The 11,420-nt window shown below is 32.6% G+C and overlaps 2 protein-coding genes across 2 annotated transcripts; both read left to right on the top strand.

The window, feature by feature from the left end:
• The first annotated feature begins 674 nt into the window (after window positions 1–674).
• LOC146920839 (putative mannitol dehydrogenase) lies at window positions 675–3,016 on the top strand. The gene is made up of 5 exons (XM_085714278.1): window positions 675–846; window positions 1,462–1,575; window positions 1,691–2,204; window positions 2,331–2,484; window positions 2,571–3,016. Exons 1-5 carry the CDS (start codon window positions 749–751, stop codon window positions 2,774–2,776), a joined length of 1,086 nt encoding a protein of 361 aa, XP_085570404.1. The 5' UTR covers window positions 675–748; the 3' UTR covers window positions 2,777–3,016.
• A 4,139-nt stretch (window positions 3,017–7,155) lies between these two features.
• Window positions 7,156–11,204, top strand: LOC146920838 (putative mannitol dehydrogenase). Its single transcript, XM_085714279.1, has 5 exons — window positions 7,156–7,453; window positions 9,135–9,248; window positions 9,353–9,866; window positions 10,207–10,360; window positions 10,798–11,204. Exons 1-5 carry the CDS (start codon window positions 7,356–7,358, stop codon window positions 10,839–10,841), a joined length of 924 nt encoding a protein of 307 aa, XP_085570405.1. The 5' UTR covers window positions 7,156–7,355; the 3' UTR covers window positions 10,842–11,204.
• The last annotated feature ends 216 nt before the right edge of the window (window positions 11,205–11,420 follow it).

The following is an 11,420-nucleotide window of genomic DNA, read 5'->3' as shown; positions in this document are numbered from 1 at the left end:
CTTGTTTCGTCCTTTTATTGTCAAAGCTTCACATCCCTTCGTTTCCACAAGCTCCATATAACCATAACAAATTTCTCACTCTGAGCCGGAGCAAGTTGATGCAGTAAAGTAAAAATCACTGCAAGTGTGGATTATCAACAATTTCATTCAAACAAATTCTATTTTATTAAACACTGGACTTCCAATAAATTAACCAATTGTTACCATAAACAAGCCCCCGTTAGAAGAAGTGGGATGCTCTCAGCCTTACTCCCAATTCATAATCCGTTCATCTTGCATTCAAATACGAGAAGATGATCAAAATATGTGTGTACAACTAATATTGTTTAGAGTTTAAAAACATTTTTTTTTGTCAAAAAACCTTTACTTTAAAAAATCTATTTAACAAAATTACCAAAATACACCAATTAAGTAAAAATCAAAGACACGTTTTAAATAAAATCAAATGCATATACTTTTATTTGTACACTAATTACTTCGTTGGTTTAATAATAAGAATGTGACAAGACAATAGCTCTTCATGACCAAAAATAGAAGAAAAAGAATGTGACAATTGCACTGACCATGATCTTAGGAGAGGTGTATTATGGACAGTTCTCTCAATCCATTGAAAAAGTCACCCACTCACCCATGAAAGTAGCACGTATGATATGGTTATAACATCTACCACATACTCTTATTATAATAACTTGTGAATTTTGGTCCTTACCATTTGATTAACATCCTTTCACTTTATCTTGCAATTGAAATGGCCTCAAAACCAGAAATGGAGCATCCCAAAAAAGCTTTCGGATGGGCAGCTAGGGACACATCTGGAGTCCTTTCTCCTTTCAAGTTCTCTAGAAGGTATGTAACCATTCATGTATTCATGCAGCCTTAGTGAAATTGTTGTAATAAGAACAATAAAAGCTACATTTTACATTATCCTTGCGTCCCTTTTTTCCTTCATCAAACATTGGCGATGCATATAAAACTTCCCACGTCGGTTTATATTTTTAGTTTGTTTAAATATAAAGACTAACTAATTGCTTAAACAATGCTAATCAAGGTGGTTTTCACTTGGTATGATGATTTATGTTGTTTGATTGTTGAGTGATAAAGTAAAAGAAAACATCTCATAAACGATGGGGATTGGATCATCTCTAGCGAACGGAGAGTCCAATGCAATTTAGGTCATCAAAAAGTTAAAAGGTTTAAAGACAGGGTGTGAATTGTCCAGCTTGAGAAAAAATAAGAGATTTTCATTGTAGAGATTCATCCTGAATGTTGATGTGTGATGTAAAATCCTGATTTTTTTTTTTATGGATCATGCTAAAGATCGAGAAGCATTGTTATAGCGAAAATCACGATTGACGTATGATTTATTTTAATTGGCTCCTTCACGAGCACATCACTCGCGAGAAATAACACTGCTCTTTTTTATATATATTTAAATCGATAATATTTTTCATTCCTTTTCAGGGAAACAGGGGAGAAGGATGTGGCTTTCAAAGTACTATTTTGCGGTATATGTCACTCGGACCTCCACATGGCTAAGAATGAGTGGGGCAGTACTACTTACCCAGTAGTTCCTGGGTACTCTAACATCAAAAAACAAACCATTGTTTATTTAATTTTCAATGAGTTAAACATTACTCCATCATAAAACAAACTAATTTTTTTTGTTTCTTTCTCATCTCATTTGTTGAAGACATGAAGTTGCTGGTGAAGTGACAGAGGTGGGAAGCAAGGTGAAAAACTTCAAAGTTGGAGACAGGGTTGGTGTGGGGTGCATGGTTGGATCCTGCCATTCATGTCAAAGTTGTGGCGAGGATCTCGAAAATTACTGCTCAAAGATGATTCAGACATACAGTTCCAAGAATGTTGATGGCACTATCACATATGGAGGCTACTCTGACACCATGGTTGTCGACGAACACTTTGTTGTCCGTATTCCTGATGCCTTATCACTTGATGCCGCTGCTCCTCTCCTTTGTGCTGGGATCACAGTGTATAGCCCTATGAAACATTTTGGACTTGACAAACCTGGACTGCACATAGGTGTTGTTGGTCTTGGTGGATTAGGTCATATGGCTGTGAAGTTCGCCAAAGCCTTTGGGGTTAAGGTAACTGTGGTAAGTACTTCTCCTAACAAAAAGAAGGAAGCCCTTGAACACTTAGGAGCTGACTCATTCGTGGTTAGTCGCGAACAAGACCAGATGAAGGTGCGTACCAATAATTCGCTTTTAATGAGTAATTTAGAAACCAAATTTATTTCTATATAGTAATCGATTTATCGATGGTCTGAAAAACTGACCTTTAATTCTAATGTTGTTCAATATGTTATATAGGCTGTAATGGGCAAGTTTGATGGAATCATCGACACCGTTTCAGCACTCCATCCTCTAATGCCTTTGCTTGGTCTATTGAAGAATAATGGTAAACTTGTTATGGTTGGAGCTCCAGAGAAGCCTTTGGAGTTTCCAGTATTTTCCTTGATTGTGGGTAAGCATATGATAAAAATTCTATACAGACTATGTTATATTAAAATATGAAAATTGTTAAATATACATCACATTAATTGTTGGCAGGGAGAAAGACAATTGGTGGGAGTATGATTGGAGGGATGAAGGAAACACAAGAAATGATTGATTTTGCAGCCAAACATGGCGTAAAACCTGATATTGAGGTTGTTCCAGTGGATTATGTAAATACTGCAATGGAGCGCTTACTCAAAGCTGATGTGAAATATCGATTTGTTATTGACATTGGAAACACAATGAAGGCAAGCTCTTAAATAACTAGAAGGGTTTATAAAATATTAGTATTTCTTTCACATTGTATTCATTTTTGTTTATTTTTTGGGAGGGCTTTGTTTTCATTTTTGTATTTCTATATTTTTACATGACATTTGTTACTTGTTACATTTTTCGTTTTTTTTTTTAAATCTTTTTTACCTCTCTCGTTGAGAAAGAACACATTTGTGTCTTGTTATTGAGTCTTTGTTTTAGCCGATGAGTATTTAAGATTTGTTTGAGTTTTTTTTTTAACAACAAAATGTTAGTAGTTAATTGTTAGATTAATTTTGTTTCTCCTTGGTTGAATTTGTAACCTTCAACTTCTTATCCTTTGACTCAAATCTAATCCCTAAATTTGTTTGATCGTCATAACATGATAGGCTTATGATATGAACATAATTAAGTTTAATCATGTGTTTAATACTTTTTTACTCCCTCCGTTTCAAAATGAGTGTCGCTTTAATCAAAAAAATTGTTTCAAAATGAATGTCACTTTCGGTTTTCAATGCAATAATAACTTTTTTTTTCAATTGTACCCTTCAATTAATATTATGTTACACTACTCCAAAGTATTATTTTTTCTTTAATGAAAAATAAACCAATAGTTGATTAGGATAATTTGGTAAAATTGCTATGACATTTGACTACTTTATTCCATTCCTTAATCTGTGTGCAATTGGCTAAAGCGACACTTATTTTGAAACGGAGGAAGTACAAGATTTAATGTACATATAAGTTAACAAACTAAATTGCTTCCGGAAACCCCGGTAACTGTCTAAACAGATAACCGAGGTTTATTCTGTTCTGATGTCGGTTTTAAGGCTGTAGTGTTTTTTGCTTGGACCGTGTGGCAGTATTTCTTGCGCTTATGTTTTTAAGATTGACCAAATTATATATTCTTTAAAATTGAAGAAAGGGAAATTATTTATAAATTATTGTGACACTAATAATCATTTTATAAATATTTTTATTTGAATTTCATTCTTTGATGTTGCGATATTAAACTCTTACCATTGCGTTGACATACAGACAATTGACCAAGATGACAAAAGTATCAATGTAATATTTAATTAATTGTTAAATAATTTTTATTTATATTACTTTCATATTTTATAATGTTTATATTAATTTATTTTTACTTAATTAAAATATATTTAAATGTTTTATGTCACATATTATGACTAAATTATCCTTGTGAATAATATGAGGTAATTCCCCTAAAAAAATAGGTAATAACAAGAATTAATATGACAATAACACTAAAGGGTATGTTTGGATAGTGGAAGGAAAGAAAGTTAGAGGAAAGAAGGTTAAAGGAAAGAAAGTAAGAAGAAAGTGAGCAGAAAATGAGATGATTAGTTGGTTGTTTGGTTATAGTGAAAGTAAGGGAGGAAAGAAAGAAATGAATTTATTAAATGACATAAATAACCTTATGTTATTGTGTTATTTAAATAATTTTCAATAAAAATACATTTAAATAATTTTGATATAAACACTATTAAAATTGGTAAAAAAAAAAAAAAATATCATGAGTTCTAATTTGAGCATGCTAAGAAATGTGTATAAGTATTGAAAATGATAAAATATTCTATGTGAGTATGGTTCAAAAGAAGAAGAAAAAAGAGTTGAAATATGTGTTGTAAAAATACATAAGACCGGAGGGTATTTTAGTAAATGCAACAAAAATAGTGGCATCCTTCCATTTTCTCCTCTGTTGAGCGCAGAAACAATTCTCACATGGGACCCGCCAAAAACTTTATTTCCTTAGCTTTCATGAAGGTGTGCCAAACAATGAAAAGAGCATCATTCCACTCTCTTTCCATCCCACTCACCTTTCTTTCATTGGATCCAAACACAGCCTAAGAGCACCTCCATCGGCAGTTACTTTGTGTTACTGTCCGCCAGTTGGAGGGTCAAACTTAGGATGATTTTGCATATAAAACCATGACTATTACTTTTCCCACCCTATGTCTTTCCACGCGCGCCCTATTTTTTTTTCCAATTTTACCCTTGATCCGGATTTCGTTTTCTGTATTGTATTGTTAGAATTTTGCAGACGTTTCCGGATTTGAAAATCCGGAATAATGTTTTACAAGAACTTTTGCAATTTTAAGTTTTACAATTCATAAAATAAAATGCGAATAAAATAAAATAAAAATAAAAAGACACAAACATAAAAACAATTCATTTTATTAATATATGGACAATGCATTACAATAATTTTCAAACTTTTTAAGCTTATTACATAAGATCCTAAATCTATTTCTAATCTCCTAAGAGCCTAATTCTAATCTCCTAAGAGCCTAACCACTGGTATGTGATAAGACATACCAGTAGTCTGCCTATTGGAGGAAAACCGGAGGAGGAGGGAAGATGAGGGTGGGAAGAAGAAAACAATGCCCCCTGAGGGAGGTGGGGGGTGCTCAAACTTACGCCCAGGCAGGCCAAGCTAAGAACCACACTGATTCACATGACCCTCAGATGAACCGCACATCGTTGTAGCGCGGTTCCATCCTCATTGATCGTTCATACAAACCCTGAAAGTTTTCAACGAGGCCCTTATCTATGAAAGGCCAACGATGGAAAACCATGGTTGTAGAAGGAAGAAGAGGAGGAGAGGGTGGGAGAGGATGGTGTGAGAAATGGTGGAGTTTGGAAGGCTATTTATAGGGAGGGGTGGGTCAAAACCGGTTGGGAGGCCATAAATGCAGTAAAAAAACATGGTAAAACGCGTTTTTTTACCTGACCACCGACAAAAACGTGTGGTGCAGACCACTGGCCATGACTGATGCATTCCGGAATATACAATCCGGAATGCACATCTGTTTTCCGGAATATATTTTCCGGATTCATGTGATAATGGTGAACGAGGGAAAAGTTGGCACTTCCTGTAGGGCTAATGACGTTCCAGAATGTAAAATCCGGAAAGATTCAGAGTCATTAATGTGGGTTTGGACGGTTACAACCACTAACACGTTTTCATTGACTGTATTAATGACCTAGGACTTGTTTTAGGCTATAAATATGCTTCCATCTTCAACAAATACCTTCATTCTTCACTTAACCCCTTTTCTTCCATTTTCTTCAAATGTTTTTAGTTTTTTAGGGGTGTCGGTGGTGACCGTTTATATGAACCCCGCAATAACATTGCAGCTTGTGTAATTTTATATAACGGTCAACAGAGACCCTTGACATCAAAGAAAGACACGAAAAAGCGCATAACATCTGGTCCGGATTTCGTTTTCCGGATATCACTAACAATCTGGGGTATTTTTGGAAATTTTACAGGGCGCGCGAGAAGCCAGCAGGGTGGGAAAAAGTAATACTCTAAAACCATTGGGGTCCGCCAGGCTGTAGTCATCGTCACTTCAGAAAATAACCAAAGCCTTGTTACTTTGATTAAAAAATATTAGGGTAGTGTTAACTTGTGCCCTTAGGGCACATGTTAAGAAATCCCAAAAAAGAAATATTCCCTTAAATTTTGTGCATTCAACTCTTTAAAACATTAAAGATTAAATTTAATGCACGCATTTCAATACAGTATTTCTACATTTGGCTTCTAAACTTGTGCCTTAAGGGCACAAGTTAACATTTCCCAAAATATTATTGTTGTTTTTTTTGTTTTTTCACTTTTACGTTACTTTTTTTTTTGGTCAGTAGTCTAGTGGCTAGAATTCACCATTTGGTCAGTAGCCTAGTGGCTAGAATTCACCTTATAAGGTGAATAAGTGGGATATCCGGGGTTCGAACCCCGGCCCTTGCATATAATAATGCATTGTCCTACCAACTGAGCTATGCTCACGGGACATTCTTTGCTTCTTCTTTATATTTTGACCAACATATGTTAGTTTATTTTGACCAACATATGTTACTTCTTTTTTTTTTTTTACAAATATGTTGTATTTTTTTTTTTAAATGGCTTATACGTTGCATGCAACATTTGTTAATTTATTTTACTATTTTTTTATAACTTTAAAAATTCCTTTATTGTTATAAAAAAATTAAGTTTAATTTTTTTAATAATGTTTTCATATTAATATTAATTTAAAATAATTAATAATATTTTAACTTGTAATAAAATTAAACATGAATATAATATTAATATATGATGTAAAGTTGTGGGACATGAGTTGTTTTAAAGTTCACTATTAAAGTAAAAAATAAATGAGTTGCTTCAGAATGATGTATTAAAAGAGACATTCTTACATGGACACAAACATAAATGTACAGTGTTTAGTCACACACACATCACAACTCTTTTCCTCAAACTACTAAATCACTTTATTATCAATTTGTATTTTGTTATTAAAAAAATATTTTAATGTATGTGTGCCTAAACACTATTTATTTATATTTGTGTCCATAGTAGAATTTTCCGTATTAAAATGGACCCACAAAATACCATTTGTGGAGATCACAATTGGAGGTGCTCTCGATTGGGTTGTGTCTTGGACATTTCACCCAACCCATTGACTAAATAACACATATGGCTATCACATTGCCACATACACTCTTGTTACAGTAACATGTGGATTTAGGACCTTCCCCTTACATCCTTTCTCTTTCTCTGCAACTGAAATGGCTTTACAACCAGAGATGGAGCATCCTAACAAGGCTTTCGGATGGGCAGCTAGGGACTCATCTGGAGTCCTGTCTCCATTCAAATTCTCTAGAAGGTACCTACACCTGTATTCATTCACCATTTGTTTCTGTTTTTCATATAGTCATTTGCTTGCTATAACAATAAAAGCTTATCAACAAGGTTTCCTTTTACCTTCATCAAGCATGGCTGATACACTGATACTTTTACCTCATGGTGTTTGAGTTAATTTTAATGTATCCCCTATATATTTTTTATTTAAACATTGTAATTTAAAGTTTTTCTTTTTTCTTTTATACCTCCATCGCATCAAATTTTAAAATTAAAGATAATTCCGATCCATACCATTTGGGTAAATTTTTGTATACCCCGCTTAACACAATACAAATTTTGTAAAATCATATTTCACAAAGGTTTAAAAGTAAATAATCATTTAATTACAAAATTGGCATCTAAATTTTTTTTACGGATGGCAAACTGGAATTTGCTCCATTAACATGGGACAAAAGTACATCTAACCTTGCTATTTTTTATTAAAAATGATATTTTCGTATGTCTAAGGAGTAATTTGAACATCATCGTTTGATACATATACAAATACCCTACATCTTGTTTGTTTGTTTATTTTTCTTGGAGTCCCCACATCGTTTGGGGACTAAAAGTCGAAAAAATATTTAGAGGGGCTAAAACAAAAAGTTGATATATTTATAAGGACTAAAAATATATTTAATTATGTACTAGTCAACAAAAGTTAACACCAAATCAATTCGAACTTGATACATTAAAAGAAGAACATTATCTCAAACATACACGACTAAATTATCCCATTGTTGATTGGCTTGTAACGTCCATAATTTAAGTTTTTAAGAAGGAAAAAAATGTATAAATTTTAAAAGATAAAACTAAAGATCGGGCGAGGAGGGACAATATAAATAGAGTTTATTGATGGTGGATCGACACTACAAAACAACTTTGTACACACGTCCAATGAAAATATTTAGAATTTGCTACATCAATTAATGTTTTTAATTTATGTTACAATTCTGAATGTTTCGATTGATTGTATGTGCAAAATTGATATAGGCGTATTATCTTTTAAAAAAAATATGGGTGTAAAAATATGGGCCTATTAATTTTAAGAAAAATATGGGCGTATTAATTTAAAGTTGATATAGACTTATGGACAAAGAACGCCTCATATTTATTAATAATAAAAGTCGTGATACAAAACATAATTGACATAAAATTATTGGCCTATAGATCTGAGAGCAACAAAACAAAATTCAAATTGATAATTAATTATGTTAAGAAATGGTTAATGAGTATAATTCGTGTAAATATTCAATTAATCATAATCATATTATATTGATCACTAATTTTAGCTTGATTCACCATGATTTTTTATATGTTTTTTTTTTGGTACAGATTTTTTATATGTTTAAATCTATAGGTAGATTTTTTTTCTAATTCAATCTATGTGTTGGTGAACTGTTGAAAATTATAGTTAGTCATGTTCAAATTTGGAGTTATAATAAAGTTATTAATCATCTATTGAATATTAAACACGTAATTGAACGGTGTTAATTGTAAAAGTTGTTTAGATTTAGGTGTGCAAAAATCATTTCATTTATTTGGATGATAAAATATCATTTCTCTAAAATAAAACAAAACATATTATGAATGATGACATGTGATGTCAAATGTTGATTTTATTTTCCTATACTATAAAAATACATAATGTTGTTGTTGCTTTTCAGGGAAACAGGAGAAAAAGATGTCGCATTCAAAGTACTATATTGTGGTATATGTCATTCGGATCTCCACATGCTGAAGAATGAGTGGGGTAGTTCTATTTACCCTTTAGTTCCCGGGTACTCGAGTCTTAACATCATAAAACAAACTAAATTTTATTTTTCAATTATTTAAACAAAACTCCATCACAAAATAATCTTTTCCCTTTCTCTATTATGTAAAGGCATGAAGTTTCTGGTGAAGTGACAAAGGTTGGAAGCAAGGTGACAAAGTTCAAAGTTGGAGACAAGGTAGGTGTGGGGTGCATGGTTGGATCCTGCCACTCATGTCAAAGTTGTGGTGATGATCTTGAGAATTACTGTTCAAAGATGATTCTCACATATGGCGCCAAGAATATTGATGGAACAATCACATATGGAGGTTACTCTGATACCATGGTTGCTGACGAACACTTCGTGATCCGTATTCCTGATGCCTTACCACATGATGCCGCTGCTCCTCTTCTTTGTGCGGGGATCACAGTGTATAGCCCTTTGAAATATTTTGGACTTAACAAGCCTGGTTTACATGTGGGTGTGGTTGGTCTTGGTGGATTAGGTCATATGGCTGTGAAATTCGCCAAAGCTTTTGGTGCTAATGTAACAGTGATAAGCACTTCTCCTAACAAAAAGAAGGAAGCCATTGAACATTTAGGAGCTGACTCATTTGTGGTTAGCCACGAACAAGACCAAATGCAGGTACGTACCAATAGCTCGCTTTTAATTACTAATCTAGAGATCAAAAGATTTGTAACTCATTTGTGATGGATATATAAATTAATTTCTAAAAAAGTATATAAATAACTGGTTGTCAATTAAAAAAGATTCTCGTTTTTTTTCAAGTTCCATAAAAAAACAAATGAAAACTTTTGGAAGTGATTATTTTAAAAGAATGTGATTTATATATTGAAAAAAGATATTGTAACAAATGGACTCTTAAGTTAATCACTTAACAGAGATTTGTTTTGTTGTTGTATATATATTATGTGACAAATGTGAAATCAATTATAAACTTCTAACGTTGTTCATTATGCCATAGGCTGTAATGGGCACCTTTGATGGTATTATTGACACTGTTTCAGCACTCCATCCACTAATGCCTTTGATGGGTTTATTGAAGAATCATGGTAAACTTGTTATGGTTGGAGCTCCTGAGAAGCCTTTGGAGCTTCCCGCATTTTCTTTAATTGGAGGTAAGCATATACAAAAGAATGTCATATATAGGTATGTCATATATAGGTATAGATTATACCCTATATTAAAACATAGGTAAAATTACACTTTTAGTCTCTTAACTTAATTTCATATAATAGTTTGGTCCTTTATCTTTTTTTCATTTCAATTTTGTCTTTTTAGTCTATTTGCATATAGATTTTCAACCTTCATATCTAATATTTATATGCAATAGACGAAGACCATGAATTTGAAGATTGAGAGGCCGTATGAAAATAAAAACATAAATTTTAAGCTTGAAAATATATATGCAAATGGCCAAAAAGGACAAAATTGAAATGAAAAAAAAAAAGATAAATGATTAAACTATTACCTGAAATTAAGTTAAAGGACTAAAAACGTAATTATGCCTAAAATATATTTTCAGAAAGTTGTTAAATCTTCAAAATGCTTGCAGGGAGAAAGATAATTGGCGGGAGTATGATTGGAGGGATAAAGTAGACACAAGAAATGATTGATTTTGCAGCCAAACATGATGTGAAACCTGATATTGAGGTTATTCCAATAGATTATGTGAATACTGCTATGGATCGCCTACTCAAAGCTGATGTGAAATATCGATTTGTTATTGACATTGGAAACACGTTGAAAGCAAGCTCTTGAATACCTGACGAACCTATTTAGAAAATATAATTTTGTTTGCTAAAAAAAAGTAATTCTATTTTGATCTTTTTACATTACATATACTCTCGACAATTGATTTCATTTTTCCTTTTTAATCTACTTTATTTTATTGCTATCTTGTAGAGAACGAACAGATTTGTATATTGTTAATGTTGAGTGAGACGTGAGTATTTGCTTTAACCTTTGAGTACTCGTTTGATGGTTCAAATAGGATAAATGGATAATCAAATACTAAATTGCAAATACTCGAGCATTTTATTGAGATGGTAAAAGATTTCTTAAGGCTTAGTTTGCGAGTTTGGGAGAGGGGGGAGGCTTGCGAAAAAAGGAATGAGCAAGTGAAAGAAATACAGGAAAATAGGAAGGGAGGATTTTGGGTGGTGGTTAACTTTTTTT

Source organism: Medicago sativa, chromosome 5, assembly GCF_051527215.1.
Source record: "Medicago sativa cultivar Bolivia chromosome 5, Bolivia_mono, whole genome shotgun sequence".
NCBI classification, from domain to species: Eukaryota; Viridiplantae; Streptophyta; class Magnoliopsida; order Fabales; family Fabaceae; genus Medicago; species Medicago sativa.
Note: the sequence above shows the minus strand (reverse complement) of the source record. Positions and strands in the feature narration are given on the sequence as shown.

Excerpts from the sequence above, each read along its gene's own strand:
- LOC146920839 (XM_085714278.1), top strand. The coding sequence starts at position 749 with ATGGCCTCAAAACCAGAAATGGAGCATCCCAAAAAAGCTTTCGGATGG. Across the intron at positions 2,205-2,330 it reads GCGAACAAGACCAGATGAAG|GCTGTAATGGGCAAGTTTGA; the intron begins GTGCGTACCAAT and ends TATGTTATATAG. Across the intron at positions 2,485-2,570 it reads AGTATTTTCCTTGATTGTGG|GGAGAAAGACAATTGGTGGG; the intron begins GTAAGCATATGA and ends AATTGTTGGCAG.
- LOC146920838 (XM_085714279.1), top strand. The coding sequence starts at position 7,356 with ATGGCTTTACAACCAGAGATGGAGCATCCTAACAAGGCTTTCGGATGG. Across the intron at positions 7,454-9,134 it reads CCATTCAAATTCTCTAGAAG|GGAAACAGGAGAAAAAGATG; the intron begins GTACCTACACCT and ends GTTGCTTTTCAG. Across the intron at positions 9,867-10,206 it reads ACGAACAAGACCAAATGCAG|GCTGTAATGGGCACCTTTGA; the intron begins GTACGTACCAAT and ends ATTATGCCATAG.